The following is a 22,705-nucleotide window of genomic DNA, read 5'->3' as shown; positions in this document are numbered from 1 at the left end:
GAATTACTTGGCAATAGAAGAGTCTAGAAACCCAATACACATCGATATAAACACCCTGCTCCTTCACCAATCTCTCTATCTTTGCTTATTCTACTGTTCTCTCGCCTTCCTCAACCCTAATTTCTCTCCGCTTTGCTTTCTACAATCGTTGACGTAGCAGCGGCATCGCTAGATCGCAATGGCGGACACAGAGACCTTTGCTTTTCAGGCTGAAATTAACCAGCTTTTGAGTCTTATTATCAACACGTTCTACAGCAACAAGGAGATTTTTCTCCGGGAACTTATTAGCAATTCTTCTGATGTAAGTCAATTCTCTTTTTGATATTCCATGTGAATTTGTAATTGCATTGTCTATTTAACGCGATAAGCTCTGTATATTTGATTTTGCTCATATATTAGATGCTTGTTTGTTTGATGATTTGAGTTTTTTAATAATGATTCTGAGCATTTGTTTTTTGATGATTTGAGTTTTTTTCCGTACTCTGATAACTAGATCGTATATTTTAGGTTCTGTTTGATGATTTAATTTTTTTTTTAATTTATGATTTCAGTTTTTCTTTGATTATTTGAACTATGTTTAATTTATGATTTGAGATTTTTCCCTACTCTGATAACTAGATCGTTTGGTAGTTTAGGTTCTGTTTGATGATTTGAGTCCTTATTTATTTATGATTTCAGTTTTTCTTTGATGATTTGAGCTTTTCAAATTTATGATTTTAGGTTTTTTTCTAAATGATTTGAGTTTTTTTCCCGTATTCTGATAACTAGAGCTTTTGACAATTTAGGTTCTGTTTGATGATTTGAGCCTTTTTTATAAATTAAATCACACAATTGCCTTGGTCTTAAAAAGAACAGGTTGATAAGTGCTTGATATCTATCTGTATTTGGAGTTACGTTGTCTTTTTGTACATTGAGAATTGTTTGTGAACGCTCCCTATAGTTGATTCTGCTCTTATATTAAATGCAATGATTTTTTCTGACTTAATGTTAGTTGTTTGATTGCGGATGCCTCTATAATTGATTCTGATCATATATAAGGTGCATGATTTTATCTTTTTTTTTTGTTTGTAATTTAATGTTCAAGTTTTTTGATCGTGGGTGCTCTCTGTAGTTAATTCTGCTCATATTGTAGATGTATATGTGTTTGTGATTTGATGTTAGTAGTTTGAGAAACAACAGATCTGGCTCGATGGATGTGATTAGGGGCTATAAACCTGGGGTTTGGAGATATTTTTTGTTCTCTGAAAACTAGATCGTTTGTCAGTGTCCTGTTTGATTATTAGAATATTTTTCTTTAAGATTATAATCACGAAACCTGCCTGGTTCCTTACATGAATGGGTTGACAAGTGCATAGATTTTTTTGTTCTGTTATTCATGAATCAGATATTGGCATGTACAAATTTAAGATGTATATATCATTACAATGTTGATCAGGGTGTTGATCTATTGTTTTGTTAATGAGTATGCACTGACCGCACCTGGTAGGAAAATTTTGTTTATGAATCATGTGGACTTTTTGTTTAGTATTTTGAGGCGTACATTAAAGACATTTGTTTATAAGGGAAATCTTGGAGCCCTAGAAGCTGAATTTGCTTGTTCCAGATTGATTAAGCTGAAGGGGATGTTGTTCAATGTATCAATTAGTAAAACTTTAATCTTGGATCGATTCTGTGCATGTCTTGGAGTGTCTTACAAACCAGTGTTATTCTTGTCAAAGACTTTTGTTGTGTGTCCGTGTATGTTATATTGTATGATATGATGAACTATTCATTTACTTATGTCTCAAATATGTATGAAATGTCTGATTATGTTGTGATAATTTATGAAAGGCTTTGGACAAGATTCGCTTTGAGAGCTTGACCGACAAGAGCAAGCTTGATGCTCAACCTGAACTCTTTATCCACATTATTCCTGACAAGACCAACAATACCTTGACTATCATTGACAGTGGTATCGGTATGACCAAGGCTGGTAAGTTGGAGTAATTTGTGGAAGTACTTGGTGCTTAAACTGCATTACATTGCAACATACTCATCCTGTTTGTGTTAATGCAGATCTGGTGAACAACCTTGGTACAATTGCAAGGTCGGGGACTAAGGAATTTATGGAAGCTCTTGCAGCTGGTGCTGATGTTAGCATGATTGGGCAATTTGGTGTTGGTTTCTATTCAGCTTACTTGGTGGCTGAGAAGGTTATTGTGACAACAAAGCACAACGATGATGAACAGTATGTTTGGGAGTCTCAAGCTGGTGGTTCATTCACTGTCACCAGGGACACTTCTGGGGAGAACCTCGGTAGGGGTACTAAAATGACCCTATATCTCAAGGAGGATCAGCTTGAATATCTGGAAGAGCGCAGGCTCAAGGACCTGATTAAGAAGCACTCGGAGTTCATCAGCTACCCAATCTCTCTTTGGGTTGAGAAGACAATTGAAAAGGAAATCTCTGATGATGAGGATGAAGAGGAGAAGAAAGACGAGGAAGGGAAGGTAGAGGAGGTTGACGAAGAAAAGGAGAAGGAAGAAAAGAAAAAGAAGAAGATCAAGGAAGTCTCTAATGAGTGGTCCTTGGTGAACAAGCAGAAGCCCATATGGATGAGGAAGCCCGAGGAGATCACAAAGGAAGAGTATGCTGCATTCTACAAGAGCCTGACTAATGACTGGGAGGAGCATTTGGCTGTGAAGCACTTCTCTGTTGAGGGCCAGCTGGAGTTCAAGGCTGTTCTTTTTGTTCCAAAGAGGGCTCCTTTTGACCTCTTTGACACCAAGAAGAAACCCAACAATATCAAGCTGTATGTTCGCCGAGTGTTCATCATGGACAACTGTGAAGAGTTGATTCCTGAATATTTGAGCTTTGTGAAGGGTATTGTGGATTCTGAGGACCTTCCCCTCAACATCTCCAGAGAAATGTTGCAGCAGAACAAGATCCTTAAGGTTATTCGCAAGAACTTGGTAAAGAAGTGCATTGAGCTATTCTTTGAAATAGCTGAAAACAAGGAAGATTTTGACAAGTTCTACGAAGCCTTCTCAAAGAACATCAAGCTTGGTATCCATGAGGATTCACAGAACAGGTCTAAGTTTGCTGAACTGCTGAGATACCACTCTACAAAAAGTGGTGATGACATGACCAGCTTGAAGGACTATGTGACCAGGATGAAGGAAGGTCAGAATGATATTTACTACATTACTGGGGAGAGCAAGAAGGCTGTTGAGAACTCACCCTTCCTCGAGAAACTGAAGAAGAAGGGCTATGAGGTTCTCTACATGGTTGATGCTATTGATGAGTACTGTATTGGTCAGCTGAAGGAATTTGAGGGTAAGAAGCTTGTTTCTGCTACCAAGGAAGGTCTCAAACTCGATGAAAGCGAGGATGAGAAGAAAAAGAAGGAAGAATTGAAGGAGAAATTTGAGGGCCTGTGCAAGGTGATTAAGGATGTACTTGGTGACAAGGTTGAGAAGGTTGTCGTTTCAGACCGTGTTGTGGACTCTCCCTGCTGTTTGGTTACTGGTGAGTATGGCTGGACTGCCAACATGGAAAGAATCATGAAGGCACAAGCACTTCGGGATTCTAGTATGGCTGGATACATGTCTAGCAAGAAGACCATGGAGATAAACCCAGAGAATGCCATCATGGATGAGCTTAGGAAGAGGGCTGATGCGGACAAGAATGACAAGTCTGTCAAGGATTTGGTCCTGTTGCTGTTCGAGACTGCTCTTCTCACCTCGGGTTTCAGTCTCGATGATCCCAACACCTTTGGTAACAGAATTCACAGGATGCTCAAACTTGGTCTCAGCATTGATGAGGATTCCGGGGATGCAGATGTTGACATGCCAGCACTTGAGGATCCTGAAGCTGATGCTGAGGGCAGCAAGATGGAAGAAGTTGATTAAGTTTTTAGTCTGTAGAAGTTCATTTGATATTCTGTCTCCATAATTCTCTTTTACCCTACCTAGAAAATATGACGCATAAGGTGCCGTTTTTGACAATAGTAGTTCCAATGCAATAGATCTTGTTTTGTTGGCTATTGAAGTTCTCTTTCCATCTGCTGTTGATTGTTTTTTGTGAATGAACTTCTTTTGCCTATGTCTAAAACTTGCGCCCACATATCATTTGGAGAAAATTTGCGTATGAGCTTAAAACAAAACCACCCAGTACTTCCATGTTTTATTGACACTTTCCTTTTGCTGCTTGTCTTCTGCGTATGAGTTTGCTCTTTTCTTTAAGTTGCTGAGAATCATAAACCTTGGGGCTGCCTATACCAGCTTTTGCTAGGAAAAATCTAACAGCATACTATGAGAATTTGAGAATACGGATTAATTACCTTTCTAATCTACCACGATAACCAACTTCAAGAGAGAAATTTATTGCAATACCCCAAGAAGTTGAACTTTTCTGGTAAACTTATTGCTGAGCTTAACTGGCAAATGTTCAAATGATTTTCCCTGTGTGCAAGTCGACATGACATGCAATTCCAACTTGTGGATTTTATGGCCTGATTCCAACTTGTAGATGTCTCAATTTGAATGCACATATAATCAAGCAAATCAATTAATAAGGAGCAAATTGAAACTTACAAGGATACATATTCAACATTTATTAAGTGGCAACAAAAATACACAAGCACTACTCTCAGAATGAATAACAAATCATGAAAATGTTGGAACTCAGAATAGATGAGCAAGACTAGTTATATACTTTCACCTTGAGCTGCAGCACTCAAGTAACAAAACTACTTCCGTAAGCAAGTCCGTTTGCCAATTCCATATCAGGTATCCGGGACTCTTGAGTGAAAGACAAAACTCGGGAATGTAGTCGTAATGTCCCTGTTTAAGTGAAAATGACATTTGGGTCAATAAGAACGTGCTATCGACAGAACCAGAATGGGCAAAACGTGATTCTAAATGTGCTACTTACTTAAGATACTGAAGGGTCATATTCTTCAGAAGTGAAGGATGTCGCAGGACCAAATTTCTCCACTCTTCCTTATCAATCTTTCCGTCATGTTTAGTATCAGCTTCTTCAAACGTCTGCCCAAATAAAGCAAACATTGGTTAAGCAGTAAAAAGCTAAATCCTGCAGTTGCTACCATCCAACCACGCCTCCCCCTTCCCAAGGAGAAAAGAGGGATTTCGATAAAGATGAACTATAACAAACATGAGAATGCCCAGGTCTTAGCAAACACATAATTAACATTGAATCAGAAACTACTCAACATTAGTCAAATAAACGAGCAAATTCCTAATACAAAATATCTATAAAATACCATTTTGTGGCATAACGCAGGGGAGAGTTGAAAGAAGAGACTCCAACTCAGAAGTTGAATGGTTTCTCAACAACTTCTTACTGACACTATTGGTATCAAACACTGTCGATATCTCGTCTATGGGAGGAACAAAGCTAAAGATGGTTCCATCCTTAATTCCTCCCCATGCTTTAAATCACCAAATTTTCTCTAAGAATATGATGTGGTTCTGAGAAGATAGAAACAGGATGGGCCGAAACTTCAATGAGACGGACAACAAGCCAAATAATCAAGGGAAACTAGTATTGGACAGATCACTTACTAAACATATATAAATAAGAAAACGCTCCTTCAAATGAAAAAATGATCAAAAATAGCATTTAGTTGTAGGTTGTTTAAATACCTTGTCGATTATGCTCTCAATAATTTCATCTGAAAGGTTCATACCAGTCTCAGCAAGGGTAGCAACCACCATTTGCTTCACCTGCATAACAGATGCCGTTATCTTTTTATGTCATAGGAGAAAAGAAGAGAAGTAAGTCAACACATTAAAACAGACTGACGTTTATATCTATAATTAACAACTTCATATTATGAAAGGTTTACCTCCTGCCTCTCAATGAAGCCTTGTTGCTTGAGATCATATAGCTGAAAAGAAACTACAACAGTAATCTACCATTAGAAGCTGATATGCACAAATTGGAGGTAATCGTCGTTATTCATGTAACCAAGTAACATACACCCAATCTTATCGTCGATAGGAGCATTTGGATGGAAAACAGAGAGCGCACGGGCAAACTCCTCAAAACCCAAGAGTCCATTGTGCTTTGTGTCAAACAAGTCAAACACCTGCAATAAAACGTGTCGGAGTAAGAAGAAATGAAGACAATAAAACCTTGTAGTATCATGCGGTAAAGTTAGATAACAATGAAAGGCTAATGTATGTTTGGAGAACAAACCCTATCAGCAAACAAGCTCTCTTTTTTGCTTGTCTTGAATAGCGCCAATTGAAACTCTTCCTGTAACATAGTGAAAGTTTCAAATTAAAAAGCAAAGCATATTAAACATCTATGCTAGAGAAGTAACTAAACTTAGTGATGGCAGCTTCCAAAAATTGTAACGTTATAAAAAAATGTGAGACTAAACCTTGTTGATCAGCCCATCATCAATTACTGCGCTGCTAATCTTCACAAAAAGCTCATAAAGAGCTTCGATCTCACTGACGCTAACTGCAACAAGAAGGAAGATTATACAGGTCCAGTTACGACATTTATGCTAGCAAAGGAAGTCATGAAACTCATACACATGGTAAGAACGTATATTTCAGAAATCTATATTCTAAATCTTTTACGTATTGACCAGTGTCATTGAGGCACACTTAAAATTGAAGGTAGGTGCAATGTAAGTGGATCGCTTCCCTTGTTAGTAGCACTTTAGGGCATGCATCGAGGCGCTAAGGTGTGCGCTTCAACAGCTACGGACCCAGTTTTGAAGAAGGCAGGACTAAACAAGTAATATATTTGGTATTTGGTAAAGTCATACATATTATTAAGGAAATTATGGATGATTATGACAATGTATATGAAACTAGAATTATAACATGAAAGGCTAGTTACTAAATTGAATTATAAACAGAAAACTAGTTATAAATTTGCAAATGAATCAAAATTCATATGGTTTTATATATTTCATTAATTTCCATTCTTTTAATCCTTTCTTCATTGAAGCACACACTTAAATTACACTTTGCACTAGCTGCTTTTCTGTGTTTTTTTCCCGCCTTTGACAACATTGGCATTGACAAGCATTAAAAGAGAACGGAACATAATAAATTGTGAAAATAGAGAAAGTTATAATTGTAATGATCTTCAAAATCAAAATCATATTTCCCGGATGAGGTAATCATTAAATAAGACAAACCTAGAACCAGATAAACATCGAATTTGTTTTCATCCTCCATGATTTCATTTTACATTCTACAAATAGCGGATAAATCTATATAGATAGGTGTGTCCAGATAGCATACAAACTGTCTCTCGTGCAAGAATCTCGGGATCTTCAAGGCCCGTTGATTGCCTATCACAACAGTGCAACAGGGAAGCACCTAAATGCTTGATCCCCTCTAAACAATGCGACATGGTATTTCCCGACTTCAAAGTTCTCCATAGCTGTTCAACCAAAAAAAATGAAGGTTCGGAAGCGGGAGGAGGAGAAGGAAGCCACTTTAATTGGCTCTAAGAAATCGTTGAGAAGCAGACAAACAGGAAAATTGAACAAACCTCGTGACCATTCTTTGCTATTTTTGACTATGTGAATGTAAAATGCCAAAAGTTCTCGAAGTTTGGAGCTATACACCTGACAAGGAACCCATGTCATCAATTAATAGCGTACGTAGGATTTTTTGTAAGAGGTATCAACATTGGAAGAAGTGAATAAATGAATAAAATTACTATAATGATAAGCGGTGTTATTTTCTACATTTATAGCCCCCCCCCCCCCCCCATTTTCATTTATATAAAAATACTAAAAATTTCGACGAAGCGGTGTCACGTGACACTGCTTGAGCCCATGTATATCTGCCCCTGTCATCAATACCTCCCCACACTAATAACGAAGCAAGAGAACATGCCCTCTCCGAAGCAAAACATATCTAGGAAAGAAGTTACGTTAAATATCTTCGACTCTATCTTCTTGAGCAATTTAGAATTAGCTATCAAATAGCAATAGCTGGATTTTCATATGCATTAAACAACTTTGCTCTTGTAGAGTCAACCTAATAAGTAGGAAAAAAAGATTGTACTTCTAGATGTGAGTAACAACAGAAATCGGCAATAGTTCACTTTCTTCGAAGTCCTCCAAATGATAATTAAAAAGATATTAAAAGGGTGTATGTTTTCTTCTTAACTAGTTATCTATTCTTTAGTCCCTATGAGCAAATCTGCCCTCCCAGGATAGGAGTAAGGCTGAGTACATCCTACCCTTCCCAGACCCCACTTGTGGGATTTCACTGGGTTATTGTTGTTGTTGTAATCCCTATGAGCAAATAGTTACAAGCACTGATACATTCCTGATTAGAGCAAACTAACACCTCCAAATTAATGCCAGCCCCCACAAAAAAAAGAACACAAAAGATTCCAATACTCAACAGCTTATGCCAACTTGCCAATTAGTTGCAAATTAAGGAAGGGGAGAATATATTGTATCCAGTTACAATGTAATTTTCGGATGAAAAGGGTTCAGATGCACCCCTTCCGCCCCTAGCTTCGTGCACCATTATATCTTGCAGTTTTCATGATTAGATAGTTGGTGATAACTAGAAAAGTTAAACTTGATTGATAACAACAACAACAACAACAACAACAACAAACCCAGTGGAATCCCACAAGTGGGGTATGTAGAGGGTAGTGTGTACGCAGATTTTACCCCTACCCTAGGACGATAGAGAGGTCGTTTCCAATAAACTCTCAGCTCAAGAAAGAATTAAACTTGATTGATATGATTCCAAGATTTCTTTTCACCCACTGCAGATTTCATTAGCTATGATATTAATGATGATGATCAAGATCCAAGTTATGCCATCTTAAGTGAATTTAAACTCGGAAATGCCCACTCAACAGAAAAAACCTACTAAAAACCCAATCTTTTCTAGAATTAAATATACAACAAAGTCATCAAAGGGCAACAACTAAACCCAATCAATTAACTGATGAGTCAACTGTGATTCAATCCCAAATTAGTTGGAATCAGCTATATGAATCCTCTGTATCCAATCCACTCTATTCAGGTCAATATCTTGGAGAGCTTAGCTAAACGGAAAATATCAGAAAAAAGGCATAAATAAAGACAAAATATTCGGGTAATATTAATAGATCAGTTGGTTGGCTACCTGAACTTTCACTTTGTAATTCCCTCCCCCAATTTCCCCTTCCCCTACTCCCTTTGTATAATATTACGACAATAACATGCTCAGTATTATCCCGCACTGTGGGGTTTGGAGAGGATAGTGTGTACGCAAACCTTACCCCTAACTTGTGAGGATAGAGATGTTGTTTGCAATAGACCCTCGGCTCAGTAAAGCATAAACACCACATCAATGAAAATATAGACAAGAAGGGACAGTCTCCATGTATAATATTTTTAAAAAAATTAAAAAAAACTATCAGACAATATTTAAACTTGTATTTCAGGTCAATTTGACTAAAAGTAAACTGATACTGGAAAAAATATCTTGGATAACTTAGCTAAACTGGAAAAATCAGAAAAAATTGTAGATTTAAAGACACAATCATTATACTTGTATTTCAGGTCAATTTGATTCTAAGTAAACTGAAACTGGAAAACATCTGAAAGAACTTAGCTAAAAAAGGAAATCAGAAAATGACATATCAAAAGACACAATCTTTATACTTGTATTTCAGGTCAATTTGGTTCTAACTGATACTGGAAAATATATTGGTGAGCTTAGCTAAAAGGGAAAAATCAGAAAATGGCACATATATATATATATATATATATATATATAGACACAATCTTTAAATGGATTAAATCAAGAATTCAAAAAATGATAAAAACCATTAATTCAACATGGATGATTACTGTAAATGGATCTATTAATTTTAGAGAACAAAATAGAATCAGAATACTATGAATTAACATGGGATTAGCTGACATGTATAGAAAAAGAAGAAGAAAAAAAATTACCCTTTTGAATTAAGACAGAAATTTGATGAAATTCAGATTGAAGATACGTTCAACAGATAGAATGAAGTAGATGGGCTTCTTCTTTATTATCTGCAATAACTGTAATTTCTGGTTGCTGTTCTGTGATTACGTCAATATCAGTAATAATTTAATACAATCAAATTTAATCGTGGCCAATGTTGATAGTTTGATATTGACATGTTTCGCCAGCTGTACAAATATATACTCGTTTTCTATACTACACGACATCGTTTCAAAGCTAACCAATTTAATTATTTATCTGAACTTTTAACGTGTGGTTTGATTATTCACTTTGCAATTCGTTCTTCATTTTCTAATGAAAAAATGAAAAATGAACAACAACATTAAGATGGATATGAAGAATTTGAGCAGACTATAACACTTTGGGTGCGTTTGGTTTTAATACGGCTTATGTCGGGATAAGTTGTACTGGTATAAGTTATGCTGTGATTATTTTTTATCCATTGTTTGGTATGTTGTATTAAATATGACAATTGCATAATTTGTAAGAAGACTGCATAAGTTATATCAGTGCTAATTACCTCACCCTCTATAAGGTATAAATTATCCCGATGTTAATTTTAATCCCGGGATAACTTATACCTGGTTTGCTAACCAAACAAAATATTAAGGTGGTATTAAATTTTTATACCAGCACTATACCTCCTTATACCTCATACGTAATGCAAACATTAGTTATGCAGATATTATTTCTTATCTACTGTTTGGTGGTGTATTAAAATTATAATGCATTGCATAATTTTTAAGAAAAATAGTTGTTTATAAAAATGCCCTCCATATTCTCTAGCTTTAAAGGGCTTTAAGGACAATTTTATCTTTAACCATACTAATGCATGCATTAATAGCCTTGGTATTACTAATTCCATGGATTTTACAATGCTAAAACTTTTTCTATTATGATACTGTTAGTAATTTTTTGTTTAACTTTTTTCTTTAATTCAAAATTCACTAGTCGTATTAATTTATAAAATTAATAAAAAAATGGGTACTTGTGTTGTGATTTTCGTAGTTGCCATAATTTCGATCTTTCAATAACAAGCCCCTTCCTTCAATATCGTAATTGGGCCGACCAAGGCAGTGTTTACCCGTAAAACGGTACAGTTAAATTTATACGTGGTTTATAGACAAGTGAATCGATTTGATCCGAGAAAGATAAATAAATTAAACAAGAATGTAAGACTTAGCATTGAAATTAAGATAAGACAGTCGAAATCATGTTTTCAGAAGCAGAGCTTCCGAAGGCAGCACTAACAATATTAATAAGCAAGGAGATAAAATATTATTAAGCTTTGAACAGTGTATTGCATAAGTTTGTTAGAAAATTCGCGTCCTCTACAATGGTTGTTGAGCTCTCTATTTATAATTGCACCTAGGGAACTAGGTCCTGGGATAAGCCCATCTTTAATGACAATTATGAGGGTCATCTTCCGCTGAGCTGATAGCCTACTTGGAGGACTATCGACTTGTCTATTGGGACCTGCGGGTATGAAACGCAGCGTCCCCAGGAAAAAGGGACGTCAGTACGAATAATGTACTGAGTATATAAAGAACATAATAAGTATATAAAAGGCATAAAAGAAACATGGAGTAAATGACTCAACCTGTAAGTCTGGATAACTCTGTACATTATGAAATACTTATAGTGTCATGCATATGCATATGAATGTCATGTCGTGCATAGGTACATATTTCATAACATCATCAAGCCTCTTAGGGCAGCCCATCATATCATATCGGCCACTGTGGGAAAAATCATCAACGTATACCAGCTGATCAGGTGGTGGTGCGTATATAACGTCATAACCTTCCCCCCCTCCCCACACACACACACACATATATATATATATATATATATATATATATATAAATACATAAATACGCGTATATAATGCCATCTGGTCATGGGTCAATGTAAATGAATGCAATGCATGAGAAGTACGTCAATAAAATCTTTCGGAGTAACATAAGACCATTATGCCTCTAATTAATATCATGAAATAGACTTTATCAACTTACGTATTTTCTGAGACCCATGAACAGATGATAGAATAATATGACACATGGGGAATCAAGAACATAAGCATCTCTAGTATTTCTATGAATAGAGTCATTTATGGAAATTGTGTATTTGCTCGTTTCGTTTGTATCGTATAGATTATGTCAAAAGAAAGAAGGGATAGTCTTAACATACCTGAGTCGATTCTCTTGAAAATCCTTCCACCATTCGTCAAACATGATAAAACATGTAACGGCGGATCGAAGTAGGGAAACATCCGTATGATATTCTTGAGAAAGATTACACCGTACTCCCTTAGAATCGCAAAATCCCGTTGCTTTTTTCTAAGAAGCCTCGTAGTACAAGTTGAAGCAAAAATCACGTTCCATCACTTGTATGAGTTTGCTGAAGCACTATATCTTGTTATGAAGATTAGATATGTCTTTCTTTGGATTTTTGAGATGTCTTTTACCTTAGTGAGTGTGGGCCCCGCTAAGGTGATGAGCTGGCCACAAAAAATCCTCCAAATGCCACCTATCCACTTGAATTCAAGAGTCACTAGGTGGGCACAATGTGCTTCCACGTTAATGCACTTAAACTTATCCAAGTTTTCACCCATTTTCCTTAATCAACTTATTAATCCCCCACTAATCCAATAATTAATCAGTTATCCACATAATTAAGAATTATCTCAAATTACTTAAAATAATACTCACTTTTAATACACTTTATACATCTTACTATCATAGTCATGTGGTACCTTGTATGACACTAGTCCATAAATACAGGGTATTTTAGCTCGGGCCGTATTTTATCCCAACATGTCAAACTTTGACAAAAATTCATTTTCTTTGATTTGGTTACCCTTTTACCTTCACGAATTTACTCATCACTTGTTTGAAATAGCATAATGCTTATAATCTCAAAATAATCTCATTCCCGAACCTACGTCGATTAGCTTACGACGAAAATTTAACGTACGAAAATGCGGAATACAACATCTAATTTCCGAGCTTATATTAATTTACTTATGGTGTACATCCACGTAAGAAAATATGAGGTGTAACATCATTCCCCTCTTTGAAACATTCGTCCTCGAATGTTGACTAATGTACTTATTATTTTCAAAACCTATGTCTTCCGAATATTTTAGTACTCTCCTTGACATCTAGGCAACTGTTCTATGAATAATTCCAAAGGCGAGGGAAATCCCCCCTTTAGGCCTCTTTCTCACACCACGCCTTATGGTCAGAATCCTTCCAATCTCATAACTGTTGCTACCTTCTATCATACAGCCTGTACGACTCTGACCTTGTAAGTGCGCTTGTGCGACTCTTCTCTCTTTTTTCCTCCATCTTTTAGCCAATCTCTAGGCCTCACTTTGTAAACATATATAGAGCTTAATAAGATGTCCTCTAGGCATCTATAGGTATACTGAAGTTCTTCGCTCGGTACTTTGTCGAACTTACGAATATTATTATATCTTATTTCATAGACCTGGTTATCCATCCGTATGACTTTACTGCATCAAGGTAGGTAATATTATACCATAACTCTTACTTCGATTTATCGTTATTGAGGTCTGCTACCAAACTCGAGGTTACTTTTGTTGTTTATCGTATATGTATAAATCTAAGTCTTTTAGTACTTCTTCATTATTGTTCATCTTAAGAATGATGGACTAATCTTATCTCATACTTTGAAACTTTTATCCATCCATTATTGATTCACCTCAATATTGATCTACAATCTATCACTGATAACTTGAAACCTCTTAGTAATCACTAGGCTCACATCTCATCGGGGAACATCTGAAATGATTAGACTGATCCACCTGGGGTGATACCATGCTTTTATAGCTGTATTTCATAGCATCCCAATGTGATTCAACTTATGTGGGCATTTTAATCATGTATAATTCATGAAATCCCTTTCTTCTTCTTTTTTTCCATCAAATCATAACTCAATCGAAGGCCCAAACGTCATCCTTTATCTATCACAATTACACCCCCATTCTACTATCAGGGCAGCATTCCATATCTTCTTAATGCCATTAGTCTTCGACTCCTTTGAGTTCATTCAGGCTATACTGAGCTTTGTATAACTTAGAGAAACCATCACATCTTCTTGTTTTCATGGGCTTAATCCTGAGGACTTATCCATTCTTTTCACCTTCTCACTTGCCCTTTCTTATCTTTACTCAGGTCTTCCTAAAACCTTGTCACTTTACCATACTTTAGCTTGCGACCTACACATATCTATTGATATTATTTGCCACATTCCTTCAACTTGCTTGCACCATATATTTTCTTATGTTATTCTGAAACATCAAGCGAGACATCACATCGTCTCCAACTCTTCTTTGCTCTCTTGACTAGATCTCTCGGTACCTAGAAACCATAGGCTGGAAGATATGCTACTGACGATGCTGCTATTATTCCTGAATATTGAATCCCCCCGCTTCTAGTCTTTTATCCAAAGTATGGACTATTCACAACCTTTTGCATTTGACTATTCGTACGTTGTTCACATTTACCTTACTACCTTAAAATCTTGCATCGTATCTTCTATTTCTTTCATGACCTCCCTTCCACATAGGTATAATTCACGTCCATAACTTGAAGTTCTATTATAATACTTGCACCTCTGGTGTATACACAATCCGATGGGAGCTTCGTATTAACTTCTTATGAGGCTGATACTTTTCTAACTAGCTTTATCGTAGAGCCATTATAGAATATGGCTGTTGTACTATCTCTCTTGTACCTCTAATTTTAAGGGTGATCCTCCAACGTTCTCAATCACAATTTCTATAATTTTCTGGGTCTAATAATCAGACTCCTGATTTACTTGATTGATGTAACTCTTTAGTTTCCTCTTCCTTTTGATCAGCCTCTATATAGGCTTAAGCTATCTTCCGATCTGCAGCTCCTGGTAGTAGTTATTACTTTAGCCTTTCATGGGCATTATGGAATATCCATGATACGATCTTCTAACAACTCTATCCTTTGTCTATGCCTTGGGCTCAATTCTTTCTCTTAACTTATACTGGAGTCTTTTTTGTCTGTATGATTTCCAACATATATGCTGCATGTATAAAACTCCGAACTCTTAAGTGCGTTCATAACGTACTCTGGGTCATTAATCGAATAATTCTTTTCGTTCCTCCTCAGTTTTTTTTAAATGTAAGCAATTACTTTTCCTGGTATTTCTGCCCCTTGTTGCGTACATACTTAGCTAACCCTAGTGCCCACACACATTGGAATTCCATACAACTCATATGATCTTGAATATCACTTCGGATTTTACTTCCCATTCATTAGCCACGGTAGGTGCCATTTTCTTATGGAGTACATTCAATGTTGTTGTGAGACTGTTGTTATAAGACCATTTCCTCCTTAGGTTACTGAGCTTAGGTTGAAGCCTTCTTCCTTGCTTCCCCAGCTAGTCTTTCATTGTAGTATTTAGGGAGGATCCTCTGACTCTTGTAAAGCAGTGAGCTTATTACATTGTATATTCAACGGACCTTTTGATGTCCTTCCTTGCCTATAATTATCCGTAGTTACTTATCTCCATGCCTTTGTTTTTGTAGGGTTGCTTCTAAATTGATATTTTGACTGTCTTTTTAGTGGCACTCTCTTTTATTCCCATAACATTCATACGGTACATTTAACTACCCCGACTCCTATCTGAATATATCTCAAGAATTACAATGACATTACTGCGAGGCTGAATTCACTATGTTGGGTTTTACTATATTTATCTTGCATGATCTGCTGATTCGTCTGTATCCTCTTAGCTAGCCATAACCAGGCTTTTCCTGAATCAACTACTAACTACTCGTTGGCCCATTCTCATATCAATACTCTGCATAATCTTTCTTGGGTTATTTTCTTTGTCTTAACTCACATCTTGCGCTGGCTCTTTTTTTATCAATAACATTCCGAGTAGGAACCCTTACTTCCTCTCATTGACATCGTGTTTGCATAATGTTCTGGAATCTTAACATATTTGTAGGATTCAGATAAGTACAATCTTATTCCTTTCTCATTTTTATCGCATTCTTCCTTTACGATTCCATAGTTACTAGAACCACTTAATTCTGACTTAATGCCACATCACTCTATATTCCCCCCTTTAAGGGAGTACTAAGAGTTAGAACTACGGCGATCTACCTATAGATGTTTTACTTTTTCCTCTTAGGCATTTTTCACATCATCGATGACCCTTACTCACCTCACGATAATTCTTCTGTACCAAGGATAACAAAATTCCTTACTCGCGAGGGCGATACTTAGTGTAACTGACACATACCATCCCTTAAGCTTAACTTTGCTCACATTGCTTGCTTTAGGGAAGCATCTTCCTAAATGACCTTTAAGGGTTATTCTTCTATCATCTGTTCTATTATCGCCGAAACGCAATCTCTGAATTTTTCATGATGCCGACTATAATCAAATCACTTAGTCCTTAATTCCTATTTAGTTTATCTTATTCACTAGCCCATACTGATTTCTATTACTCTAGGGTCTAACTTTTCCTTCTGGTAGTCGCGTTGGAGTCACAAACTTATTTCTCGAAATGAGGATATGACTTTATGGCCTATACTCTTTTATTATCTCAAGGCATGTCACCTCTCATCTTTTCCGTCCCCTAACTATAAACTCTGTAATATTGTCATTTTTTAATCGACCATTGTCATCCATGTATCACATCTTACTCATAATGCTTTATTAATCATATTCTTATTTCCTTGCTAACATCTCTGTCTATCACTTTATTCCAAAAACTTCAACAAGACATTATTTTGCTTTTAGCTCCCGTTGCTCTATCCACTGGCTCTTCGAGTTGCCTAACATTATCCCTCTACTAGGGACGAGAGCCACACTAAGGTAATACTTATCCCTTCCAGGCTTCCAGTGCCTATCTTTGTAAAAAAAAAAATTCTTGAACATTCTAGTATTCATATCTAGCTATACTACTCTAGAGTGCACCAGCTGGGTGTCTCAAACAATGCATTCACCATTTTGGGTTACTCTAACCCCAGCCGGATCCTGATATCCCGTCCTTCTCTTAAATTATATATGTTAGCTCTCCATAGGGCATAACTGAGATAGGTGTGGCCAATTGTACATACCTCTGTTATTGTTGAAGGTAACTCAAAAGTCTTATATTCCTCTGCCTGAATTGTGAATACTGATTTTTCATTAACTGGGCGCCTCATAACCTTCTTCACCTTGCTTCTTTTACTTGTTGAAACTTGTATCTATATTCTGAATCTCTCATTGCTTTTCACCATAGAGGTGGATATATATGCTTCCCTTAAGTATCCTTATCAAGAGGCTTACACATTTTAGTACACACATGATCTACTGAAGACCTTACATTTACTCATCATAAGAATCATGCAAAATCGAGTTCCTCTGACTTAACTCTTCCGCAACTATATCTCTTACCAATCGTCTTTCTGTATGTAGGCATCGTCGTATTATCAATAATATAGAGTTTAGGAAATTGAGTTCTTACAACTGAGCTCTACCACACAATCTAAAGTAAGAAGAAAGAGTGACAGTCCTAAATGCCCTGTAGCCTCCTGCTTATAAGTGTGGTGCACGAAACACCCATAAACAATACTCTACTAGACATGACTTGTAGACTCTCTAGGACAAAACTGCTCTGATACCACTTTTGTCACGACCCAAACCTATGGGCCGCAACGGGCACCCGATACCTTACTCAACCGAGTACCAACATAACATTTCTTATCATACTTTTATTGGCAAATGGGCCAAACGGGCCGTCATGGGCTAACCAGAATAAACATAAAGGAATACTCAATATAAGACGACCCAACCTGATATAAAAACTTATACATGTGACATACAGGCCTATAAGACCAACATGATCATTTGTAAACTCAAAACATAGGCCGTCAAGGCCATACAAGTATCCATATACATGATATCCGTCTACAAGCCTCTAAGAGTACATAAGTACACAGAGATCGGGACTGAGCCCCGCCATACCAATCAATACATGTCCTAATTATACTGAACATATAAGCAACTCCGGAGTAAATGGAGCGCAACAACATCTTTCGCTGAGCTGATAGGATACTTGGAGGACTCTCGACCTGTCTATCGGGACCTGCAGGCATGAAATACAATGTCCCCTGGCAAAAAGGACGTCAATGCGAATAATGTACCAAATTTAAGGCACATAATAAGTATATAAAAAGGCATGGGAGAAACATGGAGTAAATGACTCAATTTGTAAGTCTGGATAACTCTGTATATAATGAAATACTTATAGTGTCATGCATATGCGTATGAATGTCATGTCGTGCATAAGTACATGTTTCATAACATCATCAAGCCTCTGAGGGCATCCTATCATATCACCTCGGCCACTGTAGGCAAAATCATCAACGTATACCAGCTGATCAGGTGGTAGAGCATATATAACATCATAATATTTTCCCATATCCCATATATATATACATATATACGCGTATATAACGCTATCTAGTCATGGGTCAATGTAAATGAATGCAATGCATGAGAAGTACTTCAATAAAATCTTTCAGAGTGACATAAGACCATTATGCCTTTGATTAATATTATAAAATAGACTTTATCAACATACATATTTTTTGAGACCCATGAACAAATGATAGAATAATATGACACATGGGGAATTAAGAACATGAGCATCTCTAGTATTTCTATGAATAGAGTCATTTATGAAACTTGTGCATTTGCTCGTTTCATTTGTATCGTATAGATCATGCCAAAAGAAAGAAGGGATAGCCTTAACATACTTGAGTCGGTTCTCTTGAAAATCCTTCCCTCATTTGTCAAACGTGATACAACATGTAACGGCGGATCAAAGTATGGAAACATCCGTATGATATTCTTGAGAAAGATTGCATCGTACTCCCTTAGAATCACAAAATCCCATTGCTTTTTTCTAAGAAGCCTCGTAGTACAGGTTGAAGCAAAAATTACGTTCCATCACTTGTAGACTGACAGAAGTTTAGTACTCAGATCAACAAATTCGCACGACAAGAATTTCAAGAATATGATATTTTCCTAAAGGTTCTGTAGCCTCTCGAGGATAAATACAAACGTCTCCGTACCGATCTACGAGACTCTACTAAACCTGCTCATGACTCGTGAGACCTATATAACCTAGGCTCTGATACCAACTTGTCACGACCCTAAACCCAAACCCGGTCGTGATGGAACCTCTCGAGAAGACAAGGCCAGCTGGCACATTCCCAAATCATTTTTAAGTAGTTAAGATAATGCAAGTAAGTCTTAAACATAATAAATATCCCAAATAGATAAGGTGAAACAGTACAGTTGCGGAAAATAAAACCAACACAGCCCGATACCGGGGTGTCACCAGTCATGAGCATCTATCAATTTAATACAAGTTTGAAGAGTCTACAAAGCTACTACAGAATCACTAATAAGGGAAAGGAAATGAGATAAAGGGGGAGAAGCACGGGGCTGCGGGGAGCTCTCAACCCTTGCTAGCAGCATCTGCAACGCCTGAATTTGCACACGGGGTGCATGGAGTAAAGTGAGCACTCCAACTCAGTGAGTAATAATCATAAATAAAGATCGAGAAGTACAAAATCACGTAAGGCATATAACAGGCTATAAGGAAGCAATAAAAGCCATTAGAAACAGTGAAGTAGTAAAGATGTGTAAAGCCACTGAATTCGGTTTAAACTTCATAAAATGCCTTTACAACAATTAAACAAGTAAATGGCAGGCAATTAGGAAAGATAAACACATAAAGGATCGCCCCTCGGGCACAATGTCAATAAATCTGCCGCTCGAGCAATATCATAGAATAACACCAGCCCCTCGGGCTATATCTCATATCACAATGGGTACCCGCGCTCACTAGGGGTATGCAGGCTCCTGGAGGGGTCCCTTACGACCCAAACGCAATATCAAGCCATCTCGTGGCATCATCACTAGGCTCTCGGCCTCATATCAACAAGCCACCTCGTGGCGTACGAATCTCAAGCCCTCGACCTCATAATCATAATCAGTGTTTTCTAACATATAGGCCCTCGGCCTTACTTAGTTAGAATCTCACAGCTACTCGGGCAAAAATAAAACTTGGTGCTCATCCCAAAATATCATTTAAGTGTTAAAGTAGAGTAAACATGGTTGAGTTATGAAAACAATAGAATATAGTATGATTGAGTTCAAGTATAAAGTCAAAATAGTGAGGAAGTATCAATAAAAATCCTCTAAGGGTTCAAATAATTGGCACGAGGCCCAAATATGGTATTCAACCCAAAGCATAATGATAGCAGTTAGTTTTCAATCAAATACGGGGTAAAACAATTATTCGGGATGGACTAAGTCACAATCCCTAATAGTGCACGACCCCACGCTCATCATATAGCGTGTGCGTCACCTCAATATAGTATTACGATGTGCAAATCCAGGGTTTCATATCCTCAGGACATCATTTACAATCATTACTCACCTCAATCTGGTCCAAACTCTAGCCCGCGATGCCTTTGCCCCTCGAATCGGCTTCCACTCACATCGAATCTATCCAAAATCAGAATCACAAAATCAAAATATGCTAAGGGAACGAAGCCCAAGCAAAAATAATCAATTTATAGCATAAATCCCGAAATTACCAAAACCCGATCCCCGGGCCCACGTCTCAAAATTCGATAAATTTTACATCAATAGATTCCTTATCTCCCCACGAGTTCATAAATATCAAAAGTACCAAAATCCAACCACAAATGGTCCCTCAAATCCTTAAGTCTAGGTCTCCAATACCAAGCCCTAGTTTCCCCAATTTGAACCCTTAAATTCCATTAATTACAGCTCTAATCCGTGAAATAATACCATAGGAATGAGTTTTAGGTCCAAAATCCTTACCTCAATGAAATCCCCTTGAATTCCCTCTTCAAAATTGCCCAAAATGCTCCAAAACCGACTTAGACTTGGTGGAATAGCTCAAAAATGGCGAAGGAAACAATTTATACCTTCTGGCCCAGGGATTTCGCATTTGCGGTACCGCATTTGCGGTCCCTGAACCGTTTTTGCGGTTTTTACTTAAGCCACTAAATTCCGCATCTGTGATTCACTAGCCGCACATATGCCATCGCAGCTACGGTTCACCAACCGCTTCTGCGGTCACAGCCTTCCTAGCTTCTTCCGCTTCTGCGACTTCTTTTCTGCATCTGTGGGGGTCGCACCTGCGGCCTCACAACTGCAGATGCGGTTATGACAGTAGATTTCAACTTTGAGGCCCCCGGGACCTCAACAAAAAACACAAACCTATCCCATAACCTTATTCGAACTTATACCAATCTTCAGAACACCTCAAACAACATCGAATCAACCAAAACACATCGTATTCAAGCCTACAACAACAACAACAACAACCCAGTATAATCCCACTTAGTGGGGTATGGGGAGGGTAGTGTGTACGCAGACTTTACCCCTACCCTAGGGTAGAGAGACTGTTTCCAAATAGACCCCCATCATCCGTCCCTCCAAGAACTTCCCACCTTGCTCTTGGGGAGACTCGAACTCACAACCTCTTGGTTGGAAGTGGAGGTTGCTTACCATCAGAGCAACCCCTCTTGATTCAAGCCTAAGTTTCCAAAATCTTCCGAATTATGCTTTTGATAAAAAACTCAACCAAACCATGCCCGGCTGACCTGAAATTTTGCACACATATCCCAAATGACACCATGGAACTACTGCAACTCTCGGAATTCCATTCCGACTCCTATACCAAAATCTCACCTATCAACCGGAAAACGCCAAAAATCTAATTTCGCCAATTCAAACCTAAATCTACTCCGGACCTCCAAAACACATTCCGACCACGCTCCTAAGTCCCAAATCACCTCCCGAAGATATCCGAACCATCAGAATTTACATCCGAATCCTCTAACATATAAGTCAACATCCGGTTGACTTTTCCAACTTAAGCTTCTTCAAAAGAGACTAAGTGTCTCAAACCTTCTCAAAAATCTTTCCGAACCCGAGCCAACCAACCCGATCATATATAGAACCAATACAAAACGCAATAAGAAGCAAAAATAGGGGAAAACGACGTGGTAACTCATGAGATGACTGGCCGGGTCATCACATCTTCCCCCTCTTAAACAAACGTTCGTTCTCGAACGAGTCAAGAAACATACCTGAAGCCTCAAATAGGTGAGGATATATTCTCCGTATCTCCCGCTCGGTTTCCCAGGTAGCCTCCTCCACGGGCCGACCTCTCCACTACACTTTCACTGAAGCTATATCCTTTGACCTCAACTTTCGAACCTGACGCTCCAAAATAGCTGCTGGCTCCACATCATAAGTCAAATCACCATCCAACTGAAATGTGCTGAAATCCAAAACATGAGACAAATCTTCAATATACTTCTGGAGCATAGAAATATGAAATACCAAATGCACACTCGACAAGTTGGGTGGCAAAGCAAGCTCATAAGCCACCTCCCCAATCCTACGAAGCACCTCAAAAGGCCCAATGAACCGAGGACTCAACTTACCTTTCTTCCCAAATCTCATAACACCCTTCATGGGAGAAACCTTCAACAGAACCTTCTCACCAACCATGTAGGACACATCCCGAACCTTTCTGTCAGCATAATTCTTTTGTCTCGGCTATGCTGTATGAAGCCTCTCCTGAATTACATTCACCTTCTCTAACAT

The 22,705-nt window shown here is 37.6% G+C and overlaps 2 protein-coding genes across 3 annotated transcripts; one reads left to right on the top strand and one right to left on the bottom strand.

Moving 5' to 3' along the window:
* LOC104211232 (heat shock cognate protein 80-like) lies at window positions 1–4,024 on the top strand. The gene is made up of 3 exons (XM_009760254.2): window positions 1–301; window positions 1,831–1,972; window positions 2,056–4,024. Exons 1-3 carry the CDS (start codon window positions 179–181, stop codon window positions 3,888–3,890), a joined length of 2,100 nt encoding a protein of 699 aa, XP_009758556.1. The 5' UTR covers window positions 1–178; the 3' UTR covers window positions 3,891–4,024.
* Window positions 4,025–4,532: 508 nt separating this feature from the next.
* Window positions 4,533–10,135, bottom strand: LOC104211231 (calcineurin B-like protein 3). Of its 2 annotated transcripts, XM_009760253.2 has the most exons (10): window positions 9,944–10,135; window positions 7,522–7,597; window positions 7,269–7,410; window positions 6,389–6,471; window positions 6,202–6,261; window positions 5,983–6,091; window positions 5,849–5,901; window positions 5,646–5,726; window positions 4,915–5,027; window positions 4,533–4,823 (listed from the first exon to the last, which is right to left on the bottom strand). In XM_009760253.2, the coding sequence occupies exons 3-10, from the start codon at window positions 7,378–7,380 to the stop codon at window positions 4,766–4,768; spliced, it is 669 nt and encodes a 222-aa protein (XP_009758555.1). In that variant the 5' UTR covers window positions 7,381–7,410; window positions 7,522–7,597; window positions 9,944–10,135; the 3' UTR covers window positions 4,533–4,765. The 2 variants fall into 2 exon arrangements, with proteins under 2 accessions (XP_009758555.1, NP_001303612.1); NM_001316683.1 differs by lacking the exons at window positions 7,522–7,597; window positions 9,944–10,135 and having other exon boundaries at window positions 4,766–4,823; window positions 7,269–7,380.
* Between the last annotated feature and the right edge of the window lie 12,570 nt (window positions 10,136–22,705).

This window comes from Nicotiana sylvestris, chromosome 8 (genome assembly GCF_000393655.2).
Source record: "Nicotiana sylvestris chromosome 8, ASM39365v2, whole genome shotgun sequence".
In the NCBI taxonomy this organism is placed as follows: Eukaryota; Viridiplantae; Streptophyta; class Magnoliopsida; order Solanales; family Solanaceae; genus Nicotiana; species Nicotiana sylvestris.
Note: the sequence above shows the minus strand (reverse complement) of the source record. Positions and strands in the feature narration are given on the sequence as shown.

Coding starts and splice junctions, on each gene's coding strand:
- LOC104211231 (XM_009760253.2), bottom strand. CDS start 7,380: ATGTCGCATTGTTTAGAGGGGATCAAGCATTTAGGTGCTTCCCTGTTG. Junction 5,902..5,982: donor TATCGACGATAAGATTGGGT/GTATGTTACTTG, acceptor TTACTGTTGTAG/TTTCTTTTCAGCTATATGAT. Junction 4,824..4,914: donor ATGACCCTTCAGTATCTTAA/GTAAGTAGCACA, acceptor TCACTTAAACAG/GGACATTACGACTACATTCC.
- LOC104211232 (XM_009760254.2), top strand. CDS start 179: ATGGCGGACACAGAGACCTTTGCTTTTCAGGCTGAAATTAACCAGCTT. Junction 302..1,830: donor TTATTAGCAATTCTTCTGAT/GTAAGTCAATTC, acceptor AATTTATGAAAG/GCTTTGGACAAGATTCGCTT. Junction 1,973..2,055: donor TATCGGTATGACCAAGGCTG/GTAAGTTGGAGT, acceptor GTGTTAATGCAG/ATCTGGTGAACAACCTTGGT.